We start from the raw sequence: 27849 nt of genomic DNA, 5'->3' as shown, positions 1-27849 counted from the left end.
GAACTCCCATTCTGAAAAGAAGAATAAAATTGAGCATCTGCAGGACCTCAGAAAGCAGTGTGATTTTAGGCCGGTTATGGTCACAGCAAGATCACTGTTATGAAATTTATTTTTATCTTCTGAGTTCTCAGGGGTATTTATGGCAGTCTTGGTCAGAAGTCTTATTAAGGAAGATTCCTGTCTGGCCATCCATGCAATTTATTTTGAATGCTCTGGCGTGACTCTCCCTTGGGAGTTATCTTTAGTGTAGAGATTCTAGTATTATTTGATTTAATGATGTTTGGACATGGTGGGCTGCCTAATCAGTACCAAATAGAATACAAGGAAAATTTTCTTCCTTTTTCAGAGCTCACAGTTATGGCAGGGGATATGCCTCTGCTGGGTTCAAGTTTTGGCTTTGCTACTTGATAGCTACGTGACCTTGGCAAGTCAGTTGACATCTCTGAGCCTCAGTTCTCTTATCTTGTATAATAATAATAATAATAATAATACCCATAGCATTGTTGTACAAGATGTAAAATAATAAACATAAAAGCATTTTTGTAAACTTTAAAACTACTGTACACAGGGGTGCCTGGGTGGCTCAGTTGGTTAAGCATCTAACTCTTTCGGCTCAGGTCATGATCTTGCGGTTCGTGATTTCAAGACCCGCATTGGTCTCTGTCCTGGCAGTGTGGAGCCTGCTTAGAATCCTCCTCTCTTTCCCTCTCTCTCTGCCCCTCCCCTACACTCGGTCTCTCAGTAAATAAATAAGCTTTAAAAAATAAAAGTATCGTACACAAAGATAAATAACTCACTTTAAAAATGGACAAGTGATCTGAATAGACATTTCATTAAAGAATACCTACAAATGGCCAATAACTACATGAAAAGACGCTCAACATCATTAGTCATCAAACCCACAAGGAGATACCACATTTCACCTATGAATAAAATAGCTATAATAAAAAAGCCAGATGAGAATAAGTGTTGTTGAGGATGTGGAGAAATAGGGATCCTCACACATTGCTGGTGGGAATGTAAAATGGTAAAGATTCTTGGTAGAACGGCCTGGAAGTTTCTTTTAGTTTAACATAGTTGCCACATGATTCAGCAATTTTATTTCTGGTTATATACCCCAAAGAAATAAAAGTACATGTCCACAAAAAAAAACAAAACCTGTACATGAATGTTCATGGGCATTATTCTTAATATCCAAAGGTGGAAACAGCTCAAATATCTATCAGCAGATGAATAGATAAATAAAATGTGGTATATTCATAGAATAGAATATTACTTGGCAATCAAAACAAATGAAGTATTGGCATGTGCTATTACTTGGACGGACTTTGAAAGCGTGCTAAGTGGAAGAAGCCAGTCACAGCGAATCACATATTGTATGATTCAACTTAGACAAAATGCCCAGAGTAGACAAATCCGTAGGTACAGGAAGTAGGTTGGTGTTTGCCTATGGTTGAGGGGTTGGGGGCAAATGAAAAGTGACAACTCATGGGTATGGGTTTTCCTCGTTAGGGTGATGAAAATATTCTAAAACTGATTTGTGTAATAGTTGTACAACTTTGTGACTATACTAACGACTATTGTAAATTTCAAATGGGCGAAATGTGTCCTAGGTACATGAGCTATAGCTGAATAAAGCTGTTATTATAAAAGTACCGCACTGTATAAGTCTATATTACCATTTGTTCTATTTTTATATTTGTCCTTTATCACAGCCATAATAGACTGGCATTCTCAGCTTTTGGCTCTAAGCTAGAGACAAAGTAGACTCTCCATTTCTTGTGAACTCTCATATCAGAAGGTTTTCTCAGGTACGGTAGTTCACAAAGGAATGCCACCAGCTTAGCTTTACTACAAGAAGTCCCAGGAACACCTGTTCCAGGTCAGCTTCTCACCTGGTTAGTCCACATCGATTATCATCGCATGGAATTGGTTCAATCAGGAGAAAACGGCATCAAGGTGAGCCCTTCCCGATTTTCCATTTCTCGAAAATAATTGACCATGGTTCCTGGGGAATCGATCTATTTTATGTTCAGCATTTTGCTCTTAGAAACTCTTTTGTTTGTAGGCTTCTAATTGAAACCAAGTCATCCTCCCAAAAAACACAAAAAACAGCTCTGGCCCACAGCAATTTGTTCAGTAGATTATAATACACTTTTATTTATCTTCTCTCAGTACATTGCATGGTCTGCAAGGATAAGAAGTTCTGTTTTATTTAATTTTGTATTCCGTGGGCTTGACACATAGTCAGGGCTCAGCAAGTGGTTTACTGAATGATGAATCAATAAATGAATGCAGAAAACAAGGTGAGCAGAAATAGTGACATTTACCTGACACATGGGCCACAAAGACAGCCATGCCAATTTGGGTGAATATTGCTCAGGAAGTGATATTCTCAGGCTGAACATGGAGGGTTTTGTTATGCACGAGTTAGCTTTTCAGACCACGGAAAGTAGAAATTTGTAGTCAATTTGAGCTTCACAGGCTTTGACAAAGGTGGGATTGTAGGAGCAATTTCTTAGTGAGTGAGCCTAACTGGCCCCCATCGAGGGCATTTAAAGTTAGTGTGCAAGCATCTACTTAGCTTCTCATCAGAGAAAGAGAGGGGAAATAATTACTTGTTGTATTCCAGAATCTTGGAGATTCTGGAAGGCCTTCAGGAGCATCCCCTGAGAAATGTCCATGACCTATACGGCCAAAAATAATATTGAAAGAATAGCTAATGGAGGGTAAATACAAAATTGGGATTGTGCTAGAATTGAGTGGATTAGGAGGAAACTATCTGGGCAGGTTGCTATGAGGCAGTGTGCTGGGGCCTCAGGAGAAGCCACCGGCACTTTGGGTCACTGCATTTACTTGGGCTGACCCAGCTGCGTCACACGCCCCGGGGCCATTGTCTGCTGTGCCAACTCCAATCCACCACCACCTGGAAAGTGTGAAACTTGGTCCACAGAAGACCACTGAAAAGGGTTAAATCCTAAAGACACACGCGTCTGGCAGCAAAAGGGCAATCTGTAAAGGAACTCAGTTCACAGGCGTTGACCCCTGCCTCTCTCCTCATTTTCACACCTCAGACTGCAGGATGATGTGTGAGGATTCCTTTCTCTTTAGTTCCCCTCCTCAAGAAAGAGTAAACCTTTATCTTTCATCCTGTATTACCTGGCCAGCTATTTACAGATAAGGCCAGTGTTTCCTTCCCATATCTGCAGAGCAGACCCTGATAGGCTGATTCTTTTCTCACTGTACATACTCATGGATGGTAGGGAAATTGTATCATTTTCCGCTAACACATCTGAGTCCGATCGTACCTACTGACGTAGTAACTTATTTACCTTTTGGCATAATGAGGAATTTGAGTTTCCATTATATTTTATTTTATTCCATTATAAATGCCTAAATTTTCCTGGGATATATGCTAAGTAGCCTAATTCTTTGATCATTCCTTTCTTATTTTATTCCATTTTATTCCATTATAAATGCCTAAATTTTCCTGGGATATATGCTTAGCAGCCTAATTCTTTGATCATTCCTTTCTTATTCAAAGCTGCTTCTCTCTGAGCAGGGAAGCTCCAGGAACAAACTGGAAATCAGGACGTGTTTGGATGGAAAAGAAACAGAGTGCAACCGTCCGTCTGCCTCATTCTCTGATGTAAGTGAAGACACCTCGGTTCCATTAGCTGAAGTGTCCATTAGCTAACCAAGAATTTAAGCTGAGTGTTCCAAAGAGTGGAAACATGAGGCACAGCTGGGGCAGGACCTGGTCACTCAACAAATATTTGTTATCTGCCTAAGCGCTGGGAATACCAATAAGAGTGAGATGAATTTTTTGCCCTCAAGTCATTCATGATGTATCAGGGAAGACAGACAAAAATCGATGAGGGTGCCAGGTGCTATGAAAGAGGCAAGCCGTAAGCACTAATGGGGGCAGGGGCGGTCTGGAGGCACCTCACATTCCAGATCCCGGAGACCCGAGACTCAAAGCGGGGACAAAGGCAAATTCAAAAAGCCCCCCCCCCCCCCCCCCCCCCCCGCCACCATCTGGTGGTTAAGATGCAAATCAAACATCTTTAATTTAAACTTTAGCATTTGGAGATATGTCCTTGAGGCTCAAATGTAAAGAATATGTGCTCACAGATGAAGCTTTCCCTGCTGATTCAAAGGAAGCCAACTTGAGCCCCATGAAGCCTTTTGATGTGGGGAGTAATCACTGTTTGTTTTCTCTGTGACCACAGAGAATTCAAGCAAAGCCTTTTTCGGAGCAATAACAATAGCTATTCTTTTAAATACTCCCTGCATTTCCTATTCTGTTAGGTACTTGGCATATGATTTTTACAGAAATCCCATAAAATAGTATTAGTTTACCTACTTGGCAGAAAAGAAAACAGAAATAGAGAGAGGTTAACTTAGTAATTTAGTTGCTCAGATAGTTTTGGAGCAAGGGTTTTAGTCCATGAGGCACTGCCTCTAGAAATCCCTGCTTTTAGTTATATCAAACCTGCCAATTATAATCTTAATCTAATTTATCAGTGCCTGCACATACTTCCTGAACAATGTCTCTAAAATGCTTTAAAATGCTTACTTTTAAGTTTTTAAAAAAATTTTTTTAATGTTTATTTACTTGAGAGAGAGAGAGAGAGAGAGAAGGGGAGGGGCAGAGAGAGAGAGGGAGACACAGCATGTGAAGCAGGCTCCAGGCTCTGAGCTGTCAGCACAGAAGCTGGACACTTCTGAGCCGAAGTTGGACACTTAGCTGACTGAGCCACCCAGGCGCCCCATCTTTTTTTTTTTTTTTTTCAGGCAAAGGCATGTGACATTTCTGCCACTGACGTGAGCCAAGGGAGGGCTTGTTATGTTAGAGCGATTGTCAAAATTGGATACATTCTTAGCGGTGACAGTCAGGGGGAGAAATTCTTCTGGAGACCACACTACAAATATTGTTTTGAATTTAGAGTCATCGCCGTCCATTTTCTCTGCAGGGTGTGTAGGGGTTAGTGCACATTTCTTGGTTTCTGATGTTTTTCTGTAAGGTTCTGATTTAAAAGTTCATTTCCTTACACACCAGGAGCAGTGTTTGTAGGTCAAGCTCCCAAAGTGTGAAATACTTGAACTCTCTAGGAAATATCCTGGGCATATGATTTAACTTTTGGCTGACTGGGTCTTGAATGGGGACATTGGAAAATATGAAACAGGGAGAAAGGACCTCCAACCACTGGTGCAGGGACCTCATTTTGTATCTGGCCCGAATGGCATAATTAACAATCTTAATAGCTTTTTGGCAGTCATCTTACTTCTTGATTACTACATCCTCTCACTGCTTCTGCACGAAGCTGAATCTGGAGTGTATCTGCCTTCTCTGTTCCCATGCTCAGGAGAGTGAACACTCTGGATGAAAAGCCACACCACCTGCAGATCAGGGACACTGCAGACACTTGGTCTCCAGTCTCGGCTGGGTCCTCAGAAATTCTTGTCAGTGCTTATACTTGTTCAGAGTGTCCAGGTCCCTCAAAGATTCCCCACACTCACCAAAGTCCTTCTGACCCCCTTTAGTGCCCTCTTCTTCTGTCTCAGCAGATGATCTTGCTGCCCAGACACTGTGGACATTTAGGTCTCAGGCAAGCCCATCATCAGCCACCAGTTGAGTACCTAATGCTTCCTTCTGTTGACACCCACACATGTTCCCAAGATCTGTCTTCTGGTCTCAGAGAATGCCTCACTCCTTTCTCAAGTCCAAGTCCACTAGGACACTGACCTACGTCAACTGCCCCCAGGCCCCTCGGAACTCTATGGCATCTCATTCCTAGGTCGTTGTCCCACTCTCCTGCCTCTCCAGCCTTGCCCTCCCCAAGGCTCCTAGAAAAATAAACTGGTCATTCCCTTTTCAGCTACCATCAAGGCTCTCTCTTCTTTGAGAATTCAAATGGTCAAGGGAGTGGGTTTAACCCCTAACTTTGCTTTCTTACTTCATACAGGTATCTGGCTTTTGTCCCCACCATTCCTTAACTTCTCTCACTATGGTCACCAAAAGTCTCTCATGGCCAAGATACAACTGACCTTTTTTGGTCCTCCTGGGTCTGTGTGTGGCACTTAGCTAAGCTGACCACTCCCTCTCTTTAAAAACATTCTGGGGGCGCCTGGGTGGCTCAGTCGGTTAAGCATCCGACTTCGGCTCAGGTCATGATCTCGCGGTCCGTGAGTTCGAGCCCCGCGTCGGGCTCTGTGCTGACAGCTCAGAGCCTGGAGCCTGTTTCAGATTCTGTGTCTCCCTCTCTCTGACCCTCCCCTGTTCATGCTCTGTCTCTCCCTGTCTCAAAAATAAATAAAAAGTTAAAAAAAAATTTTTTTTTAAATAATTAAAAAAAATAAAAACATTCTGTGTATTTCCTTGGTTTCTCCAACATTCTGCCCTTCTGGTTTTCTCCATTCCAGCCTGGTTGTGCTTCCCTCCATCTTTCATCACTTAAAAATTCACTGAAGGTAGCATTTGGTGGTACAAGAGTGAGAGTTTCTGAATTAGATCGTCTCTTACTATTTGTGCTTCCATAGATTCTTAACCCCTCTGTATCCCAGTTTCCTCATCTTTTACAACGAAATTAACAGTGTTTCACATTGTTATGAGGATTGACTCAGATAAATGCATGTAAAGTACTTTGTATGGATTTTTCATTTCAAAAGGAAAATTTAATTGCTAAGAGCTAACATAACCATATCAAGAAGCATTTCAAATAAAATATTATACTTTCCAATCTGCAATAGCAGCTCATCCAGATTCCATCATGCTTTAGATTTTTCCAAGTGTAAGTATCCTAAGAACTATTTGGACCACGAATTTGTTGTGACAGCACCGGTTCAAATTTTTACTTATAAAGAAACATTTAGCAGGATTTCTGAGCATCTAAGACTGTTATAAAATAACTGGACATCTAGTTTGCGTGATTATCTGAAGCTTTTTTTTCTTTTAAACAAAGCTGTTATTACTAAAAAGAAGATTCAAAACCACAAAAAATCTCGAAAGCCTTGTTTGGAATCCCAAACAAATTTTGTTTAACTTGTTTTCATAATAAAAGCAAGCCATTATTAAACCTTTGAAAAAATAGGTACATTCAACCTTTCTTTCCAATAAATTAATATAATTTCCGGAGATTTACTGGCTCTTAAATACAAACATGGTTGATTTCAAACCTATGTGTGGAGCTCATCATAAAGCACCACCACTAAAATGCTCCTGAAAATTGAGATACATGAGTAACAGAAAAATCTGTTAGTTCTGACCTGGTATTTCTTCTATTTCTTATTTGACTGTTTTAGAAAATTAAAAACCTATATCAACATTTCAGATTTCTTTTTTTTCAACGTTTTTTTATTTATTTTTGGGACAGAGAGAGACAGAGCATGAACGGGGAGGGGCAGAGAGAGAGGGAGACACAGAATCGGAAACAGGCTCCAGGCTCCGAGCCATCAGCCCAGAGCCTGACGCGGGGCTCGAACTCACAGACCGCGAGATCGTGACCTGGCTGAAGTCGGACGCTTAACCGACTGCGCCACCCAGGCGCCCCACATTTCAGATTTCTGATGCACATTTTTTCCCTAAATCTCAACTTCACTATCTGTGGTCAAAGTTTACAGATTCTCCTGAAGGTGCATTAACCATTTAGAATGTTAAGACATTGTTTAGTGAATTTTTTACATTCCCTAAATTGCAAGCATTTTGGTTCTCTGGATTCTTTGATCTTGGAACATCACATCAATGGGACGAGGCCAAGCGTTCCATGTTTTAGAGGCTATGCCCCTTTTGGCCTTACTAGGATGACCTATTATCTTGATTTGCTCGGGGCAGTCCTGGTTTTGGCAGTGAAAATCCCTTGTGCTGAGAAATTCCCTGGTCCCGGGCAAACCAGACCAATCGGCCACCCTAGGCTCAGCCAAATCCTCCATGTGAACAGACCAAAATTTTCTCCTTGTTTCAAACAACAACAACAGCAGCAGCAACAGCAACAACAACAACAACGAAAACCACCACCACAAGACGAAACAAAAATAACCCCTCCTACTTTCAACTCACTGTCCCTAATTAGAAACTAAAGACATTGATTGCATGTTGCAAACAGCTCAGCCAGGTTTATTTATGTGCTTTATTTCGTGTTTCTTTTTCTTACAACCTGAAGCTGAATGTTACAAGTAAACATTCTCAGATCAAAGTGAAGCAAGTTGGGCCTACCGTTTTTGAGCATCAGATGTCTGAACAGATTCTATGTCTGTATCAACAGCACTTTCGTCTTTAACATCCACTCAGCACTTAGAAATTGGACTTCTGATTAAAACTGTAAGCATCCTTGCTTCTGGTGATCTAAGACCACCAGTCATTATGAGAGTAGGTCCAACTCCTGGCTTTTTGTGGGAAGAGTATTCACATTTTTGTTGATTTCACTTACAGTTTACTGACCACTGAAAGGTGCGTCTTTTACTCCCCCTGGAGGAGACCAAAAACTGCCTCAGTTTCTAGGACATCCCCCATGGAGGAGACCCAGTGAAAGCTGGCAGAAAGTGGCAGGGCCATGGAGTGACTCCCCCCCAGCCATCTCTGCTTCCCGGTGCAATTTAAGGTAGATGAATGGTTCACTCTGGGCTCCAGGCCAACGAACTGGCCCCGGGGGGAAATCATTCTCACACCCACGCTTGATGCACATACACCCTGCAACTCTCCTTCCTGCCCAGCAGCCCCCCAGATGGAACCCTTATACTCGAGGAAGCAGTGGGTCTTTCATTGCCGTCTCTGGGCTACAAGAATCAAAGAGCAAAATGGATGTTTTCCTCTGAGAACTGGCACTGAACAGAAGGAAGGAAACGACTTCTCCAATTCAAGCATGTTTTAATCTCTGGAGAAGTGGGGACTGGGGAGGGGCAGAATTGGCTGAGGAATCAGTGGGAAAGTCATAAATTTTGTCTCTTATCCCGGTAACTAAGATTCTTCCTTTACAGTGCCGCCCACTCCTTCTTCTTTTTTCAAAGAGTTTGGATAATGAACAATCACTTTCTAAATTCTCAAGTTCAAAAATCTCTCAGTGGAGGAAAAACCGGGAGGTTTTGAGTAAATCTCCAAAGGCCGGACGGATCCTTTATAAACATGCTTGGAAATTTCAAGATTCACAAACACCTCATGAATATACTGCCCTAACCTGATCTAAAGACTCTGGCACCAAAACAGGTCAACAGTTCTTTACTTCTTATCTTTAGTACTTTAAATATTTTAAAAGGTCAACTCATATTCTTTCGTTCTTTTTAAGACCATTGTTCAAAGATAGAGTGAACAGTATATACCGTTGCGGTCCGCTTTTAAACACAATGGCTCAGTTTGCCCTGAACCTAATTGTGAGGACACAGTTAGACAAATCCAGATGGACCAAGTGGCATGGACTTAACAAAATGTCAATGTCCTGAAAAAATTAAAAAAAAAAAAAAGTGGTGCCAGTGGGCTATTCTGGAATAAAGGAGATTTAAGAGATATGAAAGCAAATGGAATATAGACCCCTGCACCTCGGTTTTTTTTATTGTGATAATGATATTGTGATTATAAAGAATTCCTTCACTCTTAAGAATCACATGCTCAAGTATTTAGAGGCAAAATGTCTTGATAGCTCCAACTTCTTATTTTTTTTAATCAGTAAAGACAGAGATAAAGAAGAAGGAGAGAGCGAGAGAGAAAGGGAAAAGGAGAGAGCGAGAAGAGAGAGAGAGAGAGAATGTTAAACAAGCAAAGAAACTCCAGCACTCAGAAATTGGACTTCTGATTAAAGACTGTGAGCATCTTTGCCTCTGGTGGTATAAGACCAGCAGTCATATGAGAGTAGGTACAACTCTTGACTTCTTGTGGGAAGATTATTCGCATTTTAGTTGATTTCACTTACAGCTTGATTGATTTGGAGTTCACGTTGGAAAAACTCCCTATTGCTTATTGTTCAAGGCCAGGCACGTCCATAAGCCCACCATTTGCCTGCCGAGCCTCCACTATTCCTGTGTGTTCTAAAGATCTGCCTTTACTCCGGCTTCCATTCAAGTTCCATTCAAGCTAGCAGGAAGAGCTTTACTCTCTGAAAAGGTGTGTCAGAGCAGAAGAATTTTCTTACAGATGTCCCTTCTAGAAAGATCCCAAATTCGTTTCTCTCAATTGATTTTTCAATTTCTACACCCATCTCATTATATTTTTAATTTAATTTGCAAATAAAATGGCATTTGCATTTTCTTGAGTAACCTTGTCCCTTCAATTACCTCTCATTTCCATTTCTAGAATCTCAATTATGTTATGATATGACGTGCCACAATAATTGCATTGTAAAAAGTCATGAACCATGATAATAGGGAGGCTATTCATGAAGATATTCCCTCACTGTCTATTCACACTAAGGGCCTGATTCATAAATTTGAAAGAAAAATTCCATGATGATGTGAGCTCGTGGAGAATCTTTGTTTTAATAGGTCAAATAGCCCAGGGTACGGGGCATGTTCACATGTGGGAGTTTTTCAACACGGTTGTTAAAGCAAGCCTTTGGGGCTTCTCACTTTAAAAAAATATCAAAAGTAGTTCGATAAAAATTCACTTTCTAAAAAACAAAGGACCCTCAGTCCCAAATTTGACCATTCTATTCTTTTTCTGACTCATTGTTTTTGAGTACCTGACAGCACATGGGTCTATAAAGACTGATTTTCAGCAGCTCATTGGCAAGGTGGACAATTTCAAAGTTTTGCTCCAACTCTTTAATATCTTTGAAAGACTCACCTCTTTATTGCTCAGTCTTTCACCACTTGTGCTTGAAGCACCAATATTCTTTTCTCAAAATCCATTCTGTAATTCAGTTAACTTCAATTGGAACTTTGGCATTGCTATGCTGGGCATCGTGTTGCACAAGGCGGGGGAAAGATGAAGGAGTATGATGTGCCCTCCTGGCTTCAAAGGAGAACATGACCATCAGGGAATGGAAGATACACGTGCACATTATTCTTACCTTAGCTGTAGTGTGATATGTTGCATATGCGAATGATAAACGAAATCTCGTCCTGGTTTCTTTCATTACTCCAGCATAATTAAAGGCTTCTTCCTCATGATTCAAATGCTGTCCACCCTTCACCAAGAGTGGTGCACATTGTATGGTGGTTAGTTGGGTTACCAGCGTAAAATGTGAGTTTCCTGACATTTCATTTAATACTTTAGCACCTATCAAGCTTTGTGGTATATAGTAGGGCCTTGAAAATTGTTGCATAAAGTGAATGGATGGATGGATAAGTGACGATCACCAAGAAAACCTGGATGCCTATAAATTCTTCCACGATCAGATCGATACAAGCTTCAGGGTTTGGAGGCTTTCGATTTCAATATGTTTCTGATATTGCTCTGTGAACCCAGGGATAAAATCCCTATGGTAAGGACAAGGAAAAGGAATTCAATTGTTTCCTCTCTCTCTATTTTTTACTACTACTTTTCTTCATTTGTAACAAATTGAATACTACAACAAGTCTTCAACTCTAAAATCACGATTTTAGAAATTAACTTCTATACCTCTACTCTGGACTTGTTCGGTGTCTGGTCTAGTTTTATAATTTTCTTACCAATTCCCCGTAGGACAAACCCTATCCTAGGTCAATAATTCAATTCCGGGACCACAGAGTTCTTCACTCGTCTCTAGTCATTTGTAAGGAGATTGTAGCTCAGTACCCATTAGGAAGTAGAAATAAAGTCTAGATTCAACGGACATACTGTTTCCAGCGCTACAAAAGAAACATTGAAATGGTTTTTTGAATATAAAGACCTTTAGGTCCACCTGATTACTTGGACAGGAGAGGGAAAGATGAACTCACTTTCAACCTACTTGAGTTTAAAGTAATGTTGTTATAGAGAATAATGTGTAATATAGAGACGGCTTCAGTTAAGTATCAAGAAGTCAAAGCTATTAAATGGCTTGTAAATCTTGGTACTCAAAACAATGAATGAGTGGTAAAGAAAGCAAGAAAAATACACTTTTTCTTACTTGAGAAGACATTAAGGAAATGGCAACGAATCTATAAATGCCACTGGTGACTTCTGCCTCTTCTTGGTAGGCATTTAAATGGTTTGAGTGGCAATTAAAGGTGCTTTACACACATTATCTATAATTCTCCGCAGAACTGTGCATGAAGCTCTATTTCCCCTAGCTTACAGATAAACAAACTGAGTCTCAGAAAGGTTCAATACCTGGCTTTAGGGAGACACACCTAGAAATCAAACCCAGATCTATCGCTCTCCATGAATAAAATATCTACATGAACTTAAGAAATTCGTTAATAAAATGAATGTCTGACGTTGACCTAATTATAGCATTGAGCGGTATACCAAGCTTGAAAGATGGTAGTGTAGCTTACACGTTAAAACCAGGTCTGACTTCAGCATTTCCAGCTTCAGGATGGTCTCCAGTATGAGAATGGGCCACCATTCTTCCTCAACAAGTCTTTCCATTCTTCCCATTCTTCCCATTCTTTCCATTCTTCCTCAACAAGTCTTGTCTTAATGCAGATCGCAAGATCAGATCTATGTCCCTGAGTGAACTTAAGTTTTGTTTGCTTTTTTGTTTTGTTTTAATCTCAGTAACGCTGGAAGTTTTAGCTTTCCTCTAACTGTTAGTAAAATGTTTTAGGCATGTTACAAGAATTTCCGATAGAAGTTACTAAGAGACGTATATATTTTGGAGATCCTTCCTACTGCACGTGAAATTCTCGAGGCTATATCTTTTGTTGGACATAGGGTCATTTGTGTATTAATTATTCGCTGTATAATTATTCATTGGAGATGTATTTATTACCTTCTGTATGTCAAATGTTACACCAGCTACAGGATAGGCCACATAATTTGCAGGTCTTAGTTCAAAATAAAAAAAAGTGTTCAAAAACGAAGAATTTTAAGATAGCAACAGCAGAACATTAAGTCAGGCATAAAGCCCTTCTCAGTCTTCCATACAATTGCATAGATCGGGCATCTCTGAAGCTGACCCTGGCTAGGTGCTTAGGATATAAAGGTGAGTAGAACCTGCTCTTGACCTCATGGAACTTATGGTCTACTAGGAGAGACAGATTAGAAGCAATCACATCAAATATTTTGATTATTTGGCAATAATAAAAACAGTATTAATAATAATTCCATATTAAGTACTCCAAAGGGGTGGGGGGGAAGATTCTATGAGATGGTTTATCCAAGGAATGGGACTTAGGCCTGGGTTCTGGGAAAGCTTTGCAGAAGTTATGTTTAAAAGACAAGAGAAATAAACTAGGGATGAAGGGAAGGAGGAGTCCCTCAGGCAGAAAAAATATTTCATCAGTACTTGCTCAGGGGCTAGGGGGAGGGGCTTAGCCCATCCTAGAATTGGATGAAGGACCCTGTATATGGGGGGGGGGAAAGAGAAAGGGTGGTGGGAGTTAAAACCGCAGAGGTAGATAGTTCCCAGACACTGGCCAGTACCTGGCCTTGTAGGCCTGTGTAAGGATTTTGGTCTTTATCTTAGGGACAACAGGGATCCACTGAAGAGTTGTAACCAAGGGGCAGGCAGTGGTGGGTCTGAGTAACAGAAAGACTGGAAGGGGGATAGGATAGATACAGGGCAAGCAGTTAGGCTGTTGTGGTAGTTGGGGCCAGAGCAAGTGGTAGCTTAGCTTGGGATAAGGGCCGAGGTGGTGGGGAGATGTGGCTGGCCTTTAGCGATGATGGCTTGGGGCAAGCACGGGCAGAAGGGAGGGTTTCGGCTGAACTTGCACGAGCGTGATACCAGCAGATGTTTAAAATTAGGGGCCCAAATGACATTTTGCTTGGCCTTGCTGCTCCTAGAAACTATTCAGAAAAATGGGATAAATACATATTTGGAGCATGAGAAAGGATGAAAAACTTCCCTCTTCTACTAACCCTTCTCTCTGTGGGGGAGAGAAAAATCGGTGACTGTTTAGTCTCTTGAGTAGGGAGAGCAGTGGGTGGTCGAAGTTAGAGGTCCGAAGCCTCCCCTACGTCTCCAGAAGCGGGTTTGTCCCGCACTGTTGGATTAGTCCGGAGGGGGAACAGATGGCCTGAAGAGGTGAAGTGCAGAATTTTTGCTGTATTTTCCCTTACCGACGCGACAGCAGCGCCTTCGCGACTCTCAGCTCTCCTTGGGAAGGGAGGTCTGGCCATTTCTGGAAGATCTGTAGAGATAGGAAGCCCCGAAAGCAGGTCTTTCTTGCAAAAGTTCTCTAATTAAAACTGGCTGCCAAAACCCGGCACAGAGCAAAACAAGCCGTTTCTTTGATATAATTAATTTAAAAAATCATAGTGGAGCCCTCTCAGTCTTTTGGGCTGAGGAACAAGAGGATGAGCATCATCACAGCAGGAGTCCCCTCTTTCCAAAGCCTTTGCTCTCCTCCTGATTTAGCTGCTGTGATTCCTACTTCTTTTCAGATGCTCCTTTCCCGGGGCCAAATTCTCACCTACTCCAAGGATCATCCTAAAACGTTATTCTCCCCAGGGTAATTTTTACAAGCCCATGCTTGTTGTAGCAGGAAAAAATGTATTTGGAATGGTGGCATTTCAAGCTCTCTGCCAATGCACAGTGCCTTCAGCCGTTTGCCAAATCCTTGCAAAGCTGGTCCTACCGCGGGTCACTAGTTATCAGGTCACTAGTCGTGCGTCCATCACGTACTAAGTACAGACTATAATTACTTAGTAAATCCTATTAAAATGAAGCCCACCAGTATGCATGTGTAGTAATATCCGTGGTCTGGCGAACTACATCCATAATGAAATCCTATTTGAATTTCGCAATCTCTTTCCCCACTGACCTATCGGAATTGCTAACAAGCTCCAGTAACAAGCCTGTTAGTGACAGATCGGTGTTATGCATTATTTCTTTTCTTTTGGCCTCTCTTTCAGAGAAATGAGCAGAAGTTAGATACCAAGAGGAAAAATTAGAGAGGATGGAGCAAATATAGGCTTGTTGATCTTCGAAAAATTGATGCCTGGAAACATAGGAAGAGCGAGAAACTCAGACCTGCGTGAATATTTTCTTTTACGTAGACATCATTCGGTCCTCTCAATAAGAGTTGATGCTTTGGGATTTATTATAAAAAACACCAGAATGCTTGTTGTTAAGTTCTCTGTGATGCTGAGAAAAGTGATTATAAATTTTTTAAACTGATTTCCCCTCAGCGAGGCAATGTCTTGGCTAATTTTACTCCACTGCTTCTAAAATCATCATGCTACAAATCTCGATGAATCTAACTGTGTGAGGGTGCAGATCTCATTTGCATTTATTGCTAATATTCATAAAACTTCCCACAAGCGCAAGGAAAGTGATGCCCATTGACTGGTTTCCTGCTGGCCATCATCAAGGCTAGGATCATGAATCATGAAGGCTGGGGCTGCAGTTCCCACAGAGACGCGGTAGATGGCAGTGTGCAACACAGATTCCTGAGCTTGTGACCTCCGTAGCCGGGCAGATGACTGGGAAGAGATTGCATCTCTGGACCTGAATGTTGTTTTTTTCCAGCCCAGCCAGAGGAAGAGGTTGTCCTCCTAGGAAATGATGTCTCTGCATAAACTTGGTTTTGCTGAATCAGTAAACTGCAGTTCTTTTGAACTGCTCTGACCCCCAAGAATGTTAAGCTTCTTTAATTTAAGTCTGCAAAGAATCTGAACCTCAAAACTCTTCAATGCATGGTGTAATCTTTCGGTTATACGATGTGCTGACCTTCCCATGCTTCATATTTTATTAATCCCTAAAACAAGATCATTCTGGGCAAGCTATAGATAAGCCCTCTGGACATTTCATAAGTACGTGCTGAGTACACTAGGACTTTGTGGTTTGACTTTTCAGCATCATGAGGAGCCTAATTTGAGCAGTCAGCGTCGACTGTGTTTTCTTTGGTTATTTTTAAAGCATTTATATATTTTTGCATATTCCCCCCAATAGAATGCTCATTTTTCAGTAGTCCCGAAAGGTACTTAAGGCAAGTAAAATTTCTGATTACAGAAGGGATAGGCATCGAGTTTTGTTGAAGATTTAGAAACTGTGATTACTTCGTTCATAAGCAAAGAAACCCTTTTTAATATGCTGCTCATTATTAAACACTAGCAAAGGAGACCTCAGTTGACATCAGTAACAGATATTTTTAAAAAGGGCATTTCCCTAGAATAGGAGCTCCTAGAGGAAAGGAGAAATGTTATATGTAAATCGTGTGCAGCACTTAATTACAGTGAGATTTAATAATTTAAGTAGATATGCACCCATGCTCATGCTTTCCTAACCTTTCCTTCTGTCTGGATTTGTGTCCTGGGACTAGGGGCTTTGCTCCGACCTCGGTCTTGCAGCGTGTGTGGCCTGCCTGGCCTTTCCCACCTGGACAAATATGCTACATCATATTTATTTTTCCAGATCTCTTTGTCCATTTAGATTTCAGACCTCCACAGTCTCCCAGAACACCTAGCTTTGGCTTTTCCTGGCTTGACTTCCTCTGCCGGCACACAGGGCCCAGTGAGGCTGAAATGCTAGGTATTCTCAGAGTTGCCCCAGTGTACCGAAGGCCTTTGGGTTATGGGATTATGTTGCTGATTGCAGGGGTCTCTTTCCTCAGTGGCTCCGAAATAATCTCTTTTGGGGATTGCTCTTCCCCTTCCTCTAGATGCTGGTGTTTCTCAGAGTTCTGCCCTAGGCCCTCCTTCCCCATACCGTACGGCTTGTCATGGGCAATGCCCCAGCTACCATTTACACGTACCGCGTACACACAAATCCCTTCCACGCCCACGTCTGTAGCCCAGATCCTTCTCCTGAGCTTCAGAACTGTAGATGTCTCACATTTATAGAGACACTTAGATGTCTTGCTATAGTAGGCGCATGGGGTAGAATAGTTAGTACGTTATTTGGGGTAGGACAACATGAGTCAATCAATAAATTCACTACGAACTATCAGTCCACAATACTTGTTAGACACTTTTCTGTAGAGAGTCCTAAATAATTGGAATTCTTTTAGGGTGAGAGGAGGGCTTGGTTAGAAAAGTAAAGCTACACGAGTCACTTCCATTTGATTCACATAGGATAGATGAGTTGGCATTGATTTCAAAGGTCTTTGATTTTGGGGTGCCTGAGTGGCTCAGTCGGTTAAGCGTCGGACTTCAGCTCAGGTCATGATCTCACGGTTTGTGGGTTCAAGCCTCGCATCGGGCTCCGTGCTGGCGGCTCAGGGCCTGGAGCCTGCTTCGGATTCTGTGTCTCCCCCTCTCTCTGCCCCTCCCATGCTCATGTTCTGTCTCTCAAACATAAGTGAACGTTAAAAAATAAAATAAAACTTCAAAGGTCTTCGATTTTAAGAAATAAACATTAAATGGCATGAGGGTTCTGAAAAGAGGATGTCCAAAAACAGACCACATCTGTTGTCCTCTGTCATCTATATGTAGACGTGGTTAAAAAAGTATATGGGTGACTAACAGCCCTTTATACACTACAGAGTGCCTTGTTTACTTCTCGACCTTACTTACCTTCTATTTGTCTTACCTCCCTTCCTTATATTGTAACATATAAATTGTCAGCTGGGTCATTCCTGTGTTTTGGATCCCCTTAGTATTTAACAGAGTATCTTAAGCTAGTAGATACTCAATGGATGTTTGTGTGCAAGGCTTAAAGTGTTGCTGGCTCTTCTGAAGCAGGACAGTTGTCTCGCTTAGTTTATTTGGACCTACCTCATGACAATGGGCATCATGCTGCTAAGACACCATGCTGTGTTTAAATGATAACGAATTGAACGATTGGACTGCATAATTCATCCTATGTTGTGTTCGCAGGACTGTGCTGACTTTGTTAATTAGTCATTACCATTTCTTGTTTGGCAATGATACCATGCTAAAGAATTCACCAATAGAATTGTAGAAAACAAACAAATAAACAAACAGACAGACAAACAAAAACCTAAAAAGTTAACGCCCAGGCATTCAAGTAATAATAAGGACATTTAGAAATATGTGTCACACCTCTGTCTTTAGTTAGGTCATAAACTATCACTAAGATGCAAACAAATGGCAGAAAATATCGACAGGATCCAGAATTTTCAATCCCTAGATCAGATCTGATGAGTTACTATGACGATCAAGGCAGCACAGATTTATAGTTCCAGAAGCTAAAGGAATTAAGTTAGTGGCTATTTTAATCAGACTTCAATTGTATTGGATTGTAGGCATAAAATAAAAACATCACAAGATACTGATCTGAGCAGGATAGATGTTGATTTCGGTCTCATGTGAAAGATGACTAGAGGTAGGCCACCAGGGAGGCTTCGTAACACAGTGAGGGCACTTCGCTTGATAGAGTCTTAAGGTCATCGTCTGTGAGCTTAAGATGATGACAGCACGTACCTTCCGTAGAGCTACAAGAATTCCACGCTGGAAAACAGGTGAAGCCCTTAGGAAAATGCCTGCCAGAAAGCAAGTGCTCGGAGGGTGTGATGTATTCAATGTGAGGGAACCGCAGATGAGTCAAGCGACCGCATGAATAAACGGAGAACCAGCACTGGGGTCACGCGTAAGGAAGGATGCAGGAGGGTAGCACAGGAGGATATAACAGGGGCTTCCGTACTGGCCTAGACCACACTCCCCTCTAGAACTGACCCCCCAGCTGTGTCTGAATGATGGGTGAATAGGCGTTGTCAGGGTGGCTAGATGGGGCTGGTTCCAGTTAGAGGGAACCGACTGTTCTGAACTGTGGAGGAGCACAGGGAAGGAATGAAAGAAGGATTTATGTCGACATTCAAGAGGATGAGGCTGGAGAGAGGGGCAGAGGCCAGGAAGCCATGGTAGGGGATTTGGCGTGTCTCTGAAGACGGATGGACAGCCACCAAAGAAGATGAACCGGTGGAGGAGGGCGTTACCAAGCCTGGATCGCTGCCTTGTTTCCTGGGCCGGACTGGTAGTCTCTGACCTCTGTGAGGCTGAGCAGCTGCAGGCAGGACTGCAGGCAGCTCGCCTTGATGCACCTCTACTCCCAGGACAGGGGTGGGGGGGTGAAACACAACTTGTTGTGAGAGATCTGCAGGCTCTATTTGATAATACATCGAGCGTCAGCTAATTAGGTGGAGAGGAAATTTATTTTGACTCAGACTTCCTCACCTCCACAAAAATATTTTGACAGTCCGAATCCGGAGGAGAAAACATATGGGTAATCTGAAAACACTTCTAGTTGGCTCTGGAAACCCCGAGAGAGCAACAGCTCGAGGGGCAGGGTCACGTGTGTGTGCGCTCTGGCACACTCACCGCTCACTCACATTCACACTGTCTCCCTCCAGCCTTTGCTCAGCATCTGGAACCTTCAGCTGGGAGGAGGGTGGGCCCATTTGGGGTCACTAAGCGCTACTCCTTTTTTTTTTTTTTTTGAGGGTGGGTGGCCTAAGGTCATTGACACATAGAGACCCAAGTTAGAGCTTGTTCTTTTCACAGGTAATTTGCCGCAGATAAAGACCTCTGTTGCCAGTTCTTACACAGAAAGGAACACACGTCGTGAATAAACCACACGAACATTCCCTTTTTTTCCTCCCAATTTTGGGCAAATAAATAAATAAATAAATGAAAACACTTCAAAGGAACAAAAAACAAGAGGCCCATTAATAGGATCAGAGTAGAGGTTACATATCAAATATATAACTATGGAGTCCAACGGTCCCTTTTTGTAGTCTGTTTTTGAAAATTAGTGCGAAACTGGGACATTCTGCCTGCAGGTCTCCCCCTGCTTTAGGAAGGTTCATGTTACACCATTTTGCTTTTATAAAAGACCTACCTTAGTACCTGTCTTCGCTAACTGAAAGCAATGCAAAGAGAATTTGCACTTTGACAAAAAAAAAAATAAATAAAAAAAATGTGGAAGCGAAGATAGCATTCAGCGTTTGTTTGACAGGAACCATTATACAGGCAGCGCGCGCTGGGGCAGCGGAGTGGCGCCACCAAGCGCCTCACCCAGGAATTACACTCAGCATCTCAGCGTCCAGCTGCCAGAGCTTTGAAACCGTGTGGTCGCATCTGTGCTTTTTCTTGTTTTATTTTCTGCATCCATTGGCAACATGTATCCTAAGGTATCCGAAATGCCTAAGAGGTTATTAAATGTTGAGTCTGGGGACACTCAAAAAAATTTCCATCTAAATCAATGGGGATTGTTTCTTCGCTTTTACACCATTTCAGCTTAGGGAAGTTTTCATAGGAACCTTCTACTTTTGGATGGTGGGGGGAACCTGTTCTCTAAAGTGCCACAAATATTTTCTTTATGGGGTTTGCCAGGTTTGTAATATAGGCTCCCTTTGAAGAGGAGAGTGTGGGAACTCTATTAGCAAATTCTGGCGACATTACTAATTCAGAGATGTGCCCTCCACCTTCTCCCATTTAGACAGACGGGTCCACTTTAATGTGACCAGGCAGCCAAGAGCAAGGGAGGACGAGGTTTGGCGAAAAGAGGAGGCTGCAAACCAGAGAAAGCCCAGCGCCAGCGGAAGGAAGCTCTCTGTGAAAAGCCGCCCCACTGTAGCTGCTGCCTTTTGAAAAATACAAACGGTGTTTGGAACGAATACATCATCTCCTTGCAGGGATCTTAGACTCCTGATCGGGCTGACTGTGCCCGGCTCCCCCATCAATGGCTGTATCTTATCTAACTAGCAAGTGTGAAAGTCGATTTCTTTTTTAATCAGGGAGCTATGGAAACAAGCTTATTTTGTGATTTAGTCTTAACTCACGGAAGCACTAATGATCATTAAAAATGATGCTAAAGCTTAAAAAAATACACACATTTTTGATATGTTGTCACGAGGATGCTAAGATATTACACACAAGTGACTTCAAGTATTTTCAGCACTTGAACATGAAAAATGACATTTCTTACTAAATTCAGCATTACAGTAGTTATGAGGAATCTGGGAATTAAAGTATTTCTGGGGAAGATATATTTCTCCCAGCAGATAAAGTCTCAGCAACAGCCACAATTAGAGCTGGCTGAAAAATATAAACTCAGTGAGCAGCGATGCTTTTTGTGACAAATGTTCTGCTGAGGGCCTGATAGATGTTAGTGATAGAAAAAAAACCTGGTTTGGCATTGTTATTGCAGTTAAATAGTTTAAGAAGAAAAAAATGAAAAGAACCTTTCTACGATTGGGCAAGAAAGAAGAAAAAAGTTTCATATTTAGCTACATCATATGAATTAGTTCTGAGACTACAGAAGCCACACGAAAAAGACCGTTGGGTTCATCATTGGGGTCTTTGGTTGCCAACAAAGTAAGATTTGGAGCTGCCGCTTGGAGTTATGAAATTGGTTGAGAAGCAGTGGACTTCCTTTTTCCAATTATCTGTGGGAAGCCGAATATTCTTCACAGGGTTCAACCAAAACAACGTATCGCGACAGATCAAGCAGAAGCAGATGTGAGAAAGCAGCCGTATTTGTCGATTAGGAATTAAAGAGGTTTTCAAACACGCAAAATAATGACTCTTCCAACTTAGTTGTATTTTTTTGGTTGTTTTGGAAACTACTTATTGTCTACAAAGCCATGTTATTTATGTTACCATATAATAGTTTTGTTATTTTAACTGTGTTAAATAAATCTTTAGAAATGTTTGCAGTTTTCATGTGTAATACTGTAAACACGGAGAAGTATAATTTGTATAAACAGGAAATTTTTGGGGATTTGCAGTTATGTTTAAGAGTGGAAAGGAGCTTATGATGAAAACCTTTTAAAAATGTCAGACCCCCACTATAGATATTTAACTCATGGAAATGGAGACCGAAACTGGGTAAAAAGAGAGAAAAAGCTGTTCAATTGGCTTTGCAGCAAGAGCAGGAACCCTGAGGAATGGGAGGTTATTCAGAATGTGTGTATCTCAGGGAGAGGGTTTATTCTTACTTCCCCTCAACTACCGGAATTCATTGACCTTTCATCTCCCTTTTGTTTGATTATTGTGTCATAGTTCTCCTTCATTATGACTTTTACTGCTTCTACTTCTTTTAGTTTTTCTTTTAGAGAGAGAGAGTGTGAGTAGGAGAGATGGGCAGATGGAGAGTGGGAGAGAGAATATTTTTTCTTTTTCAATGTTTATTTATTTATTTAATTTTGAAAGAGAGAGAGAGAGAGAGAGACAGAGCAAGAGAGCAAGGGAGCTTGTGAGTGGGGGAGGGGCAGAGAGCGAAGGAGACACAGAATCCTAAGCAGGCTCCAGGCTCTGAGCTGTCAGCACAGAGCTTGCGGCAGGGGCGGGGAAGGGGGGGGGGTGGGCTCGAACCCAGGGATCACCAAATCGTGACCTGAGCCAAAGTGGGACGCTTAACTGACTGAGCCACCCAGGCGCCCCAGAGAAAGAGTCTTAAGCAGACTCCACGCTCAGCGCAGAATTCAATGGGGGTTGGGGGGAGGAGGATCCATCCTACAGCCCTGGGATCATGACCTGAGCTGAAATCGACAGTCAGACGCTCAACAAACTGAGCCACCCACGCACGCTTCTTCTACTTCTTACATAAACGCTATATAATTATTGTTTCAACTGGGACAGATTTGAAAGTAAAAGGGGATGTTATTAATAATTATGGTGGGGTAACAGGCTTACCTGGTTGCTATCTTTCTCATCCTGTCCGATAACTGTCCCCGAAGAGCAGAATCACCGAGTCCAAGGATATGGAAACTATTCTAGATCCTGTTCTCGCTCAAAATAGTTTCAGAGACGATAACACCAATTGTTACATTAGCCAAGACTTCATTAGATTTCAGCAATGCGCTTCTGTATTTGATCTCCAAAATATTTTGTTTTTTAAAGTTGAGCTCTGAAATTAGAGAATCTCATTTGCATGGCAGTAGGTTTGTTAGTTTAACTCAGAGGATAACCGCTGGAAAATCTTGAATGTGACTTCAGGCCAACATCTTGCGAGAGGAGGAGGGTTGCTTGAGTTTACTTGGTCAGGTTGAGATAATCCAATCTTTGGGGTGGAGACAATGACCCTGCGTGTGGGTGGAGACTATGTCATAGGAGCTATATAAAGGCCAGAATCTCTTGAGCTCAAACTCACTTTAGAGAGAAGCTAAGGCTAGGAGATGTGGAGGTGTAGACTTTGGACCTACAAGATGGCTGCAATTGTCTAAATCAGTGTAAGTAGTCTCTTCCCTCTGTGCTATTTCCACTGTCCTATTTCTCTCTCTTTCGTTACAAGTTATCTTTTAAATGCTTTTATCTTTAGATTTCTGGAGTCAGTCTTGTCCTGTGTCAGGGAACTTTTTCCACCTTCTACTCTAATATTGTCAGTTAAATTTTTACGTATTAACTTCTGGTGTTTTTTTTTTTTTTTTATGCATAGAAGTGTTTATTATTATTATTATTTGAATACATATATATATTCTTAAAATTTATTTATTTTGAGAGAGAGAGAGAGAGCACAAGCTGGGGAGGGGAAGAGAGAGAGGGAGCGAGAGAATCCCAAGCAGGTTCTGCCCTATCAGCACGGAGCCCGATTCAGGGCTTGAACTGCAAACCTTGAGATCACGACCGGAGTTGCAGTCAAATGCTTAACCGATTGAGCCAGCCAGGTGCCCCTTGCATCCATGTATTTTTATGTGTTTTCAATGACAAATGTATGTGTTTTAAAAGGGTTCTTTTTTATTTTCTAGCATTATTTCTTAAAGCTGTTTCTGGGTCTTTACTTAAATATATTTATCAATTGTTTTTTCTTTTTACAAATGTTTATTTAAATTCCAGTTAGTTAACACACAGTGTAATTTTAGTTTCAGGTTAGAATTTAGCGATTCGTCCCTTACATACAACACTCAGTGCTTATCACAAGTGCCTTCCTTAATCCCTATCACCGATTGAACCCATTCCCCTACCCACCTTCCCTCCAGCAACCCTCAGTTTGTTCTCTGTCACTGAGGGTCTGTTTCCTGGTTTGCCTCCCTCTCTTGTTTTACCCCTGTGTTCATTTGTTTTGTTGCCATTTGCAACGGCATGATGTGGATGGAGCTAGAGAGTATTACACTAAGGGAGATAAGTCAGAGAAAGACAAATACCATAGGATTTCCTTCAAATGTGGAATTTAAGAATTGCTACTTTTAAGAGCTGTATTATAATTAACAGAATTATTTCATTATCTTTATATGATTAGATTGCTTCTGATTGTTTGGAGTCATAGATAACATGGTTAAGGATGCAGTATTTTTAAAAATGCAGTATTTTTTTTTCTTTTGTTAATTTTTTTCTTGCATATATTCCAAGGTGGGTTGGGCAAGCTCTTTTAGATTGTAAGCACCATATTCAATTTGCCTTGAAAAGTCAGGTTTTGGGGGGTTCCTGGGTGGCTCATTTGGCCAAGCGTTCCACTTTGGCTCAGGTCACGATCTCACGGCCCGTGAGTTTGAGCCCCGCATCTGGCTCTGTGCTGACAGCTCAGAGCCTGGAGCCTGCTTCAGATTCTGTGTCTTTGTCTCTCTCTGCCCCTCTCCCGCTTGTGCTCTGTCTCTCAAAAATAAACATTAAGGAAAAAAATTCAGGTTTTTGGAAAGTGTGATAGGGGATTTAAAGAAGAGGTTTATCTCTTTTCTTTTATTAAATTTTTTTTAACATTATTTATTTTTGAGAGACAAAGAGAGGCAGAGCATGAGCAGAGCAGGGGGAGAGAGAGAGAGGGAGACACAGAATCTGAAGCAGGCTCCAGGCTCCGAGCTGTTTGTTAGCACAGAGCCTGACACGGGGCTCGAACTCTCAAACTTCGAGACTGTGACCTGAGCTGAAGTCGGATGCTCAACCGGCTGAGCCACTCAGGTGTTTCCCCCACCCCGCCCACTCTTTTTAACATTTATTTATTTATTTTGAGAGAGAGAGAGAGTGTGTGTGTGTCTGTGAGTGTGATAATGCATGAGTGGGTGAGGGGCAAAGAGAGAGAGGGAGAGAAGGAATCCCAAGCAGGGTTCTAACTGTCAGCTCTGTTATTGCAGAGCCCGTCATGGGGCTTGAGATCATGACCTGAGCTATGGGAGCATGACCTGTGAGATCATGACCTGAGCTGAAGTCAAGAGTCAGATGCTTAACCATCTGAGCCACCCAGGTGCCTCAGGAAGGAGCGTATCTCTTGTCACTCAGCCAGGCCCAATCAGACTGGAATGCCATCCAGGAACTGGAAGACTTCCAAAGACTCCAAGTTCCTTGTGGGCAGATGTCCTGTCTATCGTTACATATGTCTGTATCCCCAAAGTCTAGTGAAGGGTGGGAGCATGGAAAGTTCCTAGTAAGTATTTGTTGGATGAAGATGAGGAAACGTGTTCCAGGATGTTCTAGCAACCGAGTTTTTCTGGGCTAGCCTCAGGAGTGCCCATTCCTTCCTACTCTGTCCCTCTGTGGTAACAATGGCGTGGCTCATGTTTTTGTCTCTGATTCTGTTACTTCAGCCACGACTGACCGTGTGGTTTGTGAATTCTCAGGAAGAAGTTCTGTTAGTTATTATTCAGTATAGGCCATTTTTCAAGAAGAGTCCTCCGTTCACACCGTCTCACCGGCACTGACTAGCCTTAAGTGGGGCTGTCTTTGGGTCAGGGGCCTAACTTGTTCCAAGCCCTCACTCAAAGTACGCAACCTTTGCAGGGAGGCCCAGGAGGTGTCTCTAGGAGTGAGCTCTGGGAGGAGCGAGCTCTGGGAGGAGCGAGAGGATGCTGTAACTGGAGGGCATCTTCCTTGTCAGGAACACTTTTTTGGCTTGTGTTCAGACATTTATTTTAGAGAAGTTGGTGACAATGGTTATGTTTTTATTCATACTCACTCAAGCCTTATGAGTTTTCTAAGAGTGCTTTAAAGCATTTCATCTGAATGATACTTCATCCTTAAAATTGATTCTGTAATGGGTATCTCAACCATTTTGCAGTGGTTTTCTCTAGTTTTTTACTTACATATGGTAGTTTTCTTTGAAATACTGAGGACTTCTTAGAGCCAATTTTCTGTGACCGCTCAAGTCAGATTGGCTTTATTTTTATAGTTGGATTTGGCTATGCAAATTATTTTTCTTGAACTATAGGTGACCTACAGAGATTAGAGGCAGAAGCTGGGCTCCCAGATCCTACTAAAGGCCTCATTGCACTCAGCTCCCACAGAGAGAAGCTGTGGTCAGAGCAGAGAAGACTTCGTCTGGGCGTCTCCACACAAGGTCAGCTGCCCCACCTGAAAAGATAATGTCTGCTGTCCTGTCTCTCTTTTGTGATCACCTAGCTTCTCTCAAAGATACATGGTTCCCTGTTTTTCTCACAGATAGTGCTTTTACTATGATTCTCTGGTGATTTAGTGCTGCTTTCCTGTATAAGCTGCAGGAAGATTTATACTATTTAATGTTTGTATTGGATTTAGGTACATCCTGATTATTGAAGAGCAGATTGTGTACTGAAGGCTCCCAATCGCCTTCAGAAGCTAATAAAGGGCGACTTCAGCTCAGTTCACTGCCAAGGAGTGACCTTCAGAGACCATGGCCCAGAGTCTGCAAGAGGAGGTGACCTGTCCGGTTTGTCTGGAAATTTTCTTAAGCCCCGTTTTACTCCCCTGTGCACACATTTTCTGCTTTCATTGCGTGCGAAGATGGATGCTAGAACACAGGGATCTGAAATTGACCTGCCCCGTGTGTCGAGGGGTAAGTGACAGCCCCCCTTTGGAGGAATGGCAAATTGGAGCACTATCACTTCTGTTCACACAGCACAGTGCCCTACTGGAGAAAAGTCTGCACGTAAGCAATGAGTTGTTGAGGTTCCGGGAGGACATGACCCTGGATGCAAGCACCGCCCACTCCTTCCTCATCCTCTCTGATGACCTCAAGAACGTTCGGTGTGGGAAGATCTGCCGCAACCCGGTGGAAGATCCCCAGAGGTTCACCCACCTGGCCTGTGTCCTGGGCACCCCATGCTTCTCCTCCGGCTGCCATTACTGGGAGGTCGAAGTGGGACAGGCGGAGGAGTGGACCCTGGGGATCTGCCAGGAATCAGTGGACAGAAAGAGAAAGGCCGGTTTCTCCTCCGAGCATGGCTTCTGGTTTATCAGCATGAAGGCAGGGACCATCTACACCAGCTCCTTCCCAGAAACCAGAATTCCTGCGAGCCCTGAACTTAGCCACGTAGGAATTTTTTTAGATGTTGAGATGGAAGAAATCAAGTTTTTTGATGTGAGAGGTAATGCCCTCATCTATACACACAGTCATCTCTCATGCACGGAGCCTTTGCGTCCGTTCTTCTGCCCCGAGCTGCCTAGAGAAAGTGACAGCGGTGCCTCCCTGAAACTCTGCTCATGAGAAACTCAGCACTTCCTAGAAGATTTCTCAGAGGTGAATGAGACCTTTGACTCGAGAAAGGGCAGAATGACCTAGAGAGAGACCATGTGTGTAGTAGAAAGGTTGTGCCGATTTTTGAAATAGATTTTGTAGACTTTGCAGCTGAATAGTTTTTAGGGTGCATTTTTGTAGACTTCGTAGCTAAAGAACTACGGGGTCTTAGGGGGTGTTAGTAAGCACTCTAAGCCCCAGTTTTCCTAGTCTTCAAGTGGGGATCATTATATCTCTCAGCCAAATAGCTGTGATGATCAGAGACGATGCTGTGCATTTATTTTGTACTAAATACAAATGGGCCATTCCAGATTGGAAGTTAAATAAAATATTTTGTGGGTAGAGACAATGCCTTTTTCATTATTTTATGCCTTTTCTGCAATTCCTGATAATGATAGCTGTCTGGGAAAGAAGAAGGAAACAGCCAGCATGAGATATTTTGACATGAAGTTTCAGTGAGAGACAAAAGTACTGGGAAAGAACTACGTTTCTCATTTTTGTTTTCTCCCAAACACAGCTGCCTGTTTTC

General features: G+C 42.2%; 1 protein-coding gene across 2 annotated transcripts; it reads left to right on the top strand.

Moving 5' to 3' along the window:
- Positions 1-2837: 2837 nt before the first annotated feature.
- Positions 2838-27849, top strand: RFPL4B (ret finger protein like 4B). Of its 2 annotated transcripts, XM_019443135.2 has the most exons (3): positions 2838-3649; positions 26037-26165; positions 26363-27849. In XM_019443135.2, the coding sequence occupies exon 3, from the start codon at positions 26478-26480 to the stop codon at positions 27288-27290; it is 813 nt and encodes a 270-aa protein (XP_019298680.2). In that variant the 5' UTR covers positions 2838-3649; positions 26037-26165; positions 26363-26477; the 3' UTR covers positions 27291-27849. The 2 variants fall into 2 exon arrangements, 1 of the variants encoding a protein (XP_019298680.2); XR_002078281.2 differs by lacking the exons at positions 26037-26165; positions 26363-27849 and adding an exon at positions 20397-21480.

The sequence above is a fragment of the Panthera pardus genome, unplaced genomic scaffold, assembly GCF_024362965.1.
Source record: "Panthera pardus isolate Hobbes unplaced genomic scaffold, ASM2436296v1 HiC_scaffold_17, whole genome shotgun sequence".
Lineage (NCBI taxonomy): Eukaryota > Metazoa > Chordata > Mammalia > Carnivora > Felidae > Panthera > Panthera pardus.
This window is presented reverse-complemented; position numbering and strand designations above follow the sequence as displayed.

Excerpts from the sequence above, each read along its gene's own strand:
- RFPL4B (XM_019443135.2), top strand. The coding sequence starts at position 26,478 with ATGGCCCAGAGTCTGCAAGAGGAGGTGACCTGTCCGGTTTGTCTGGAA.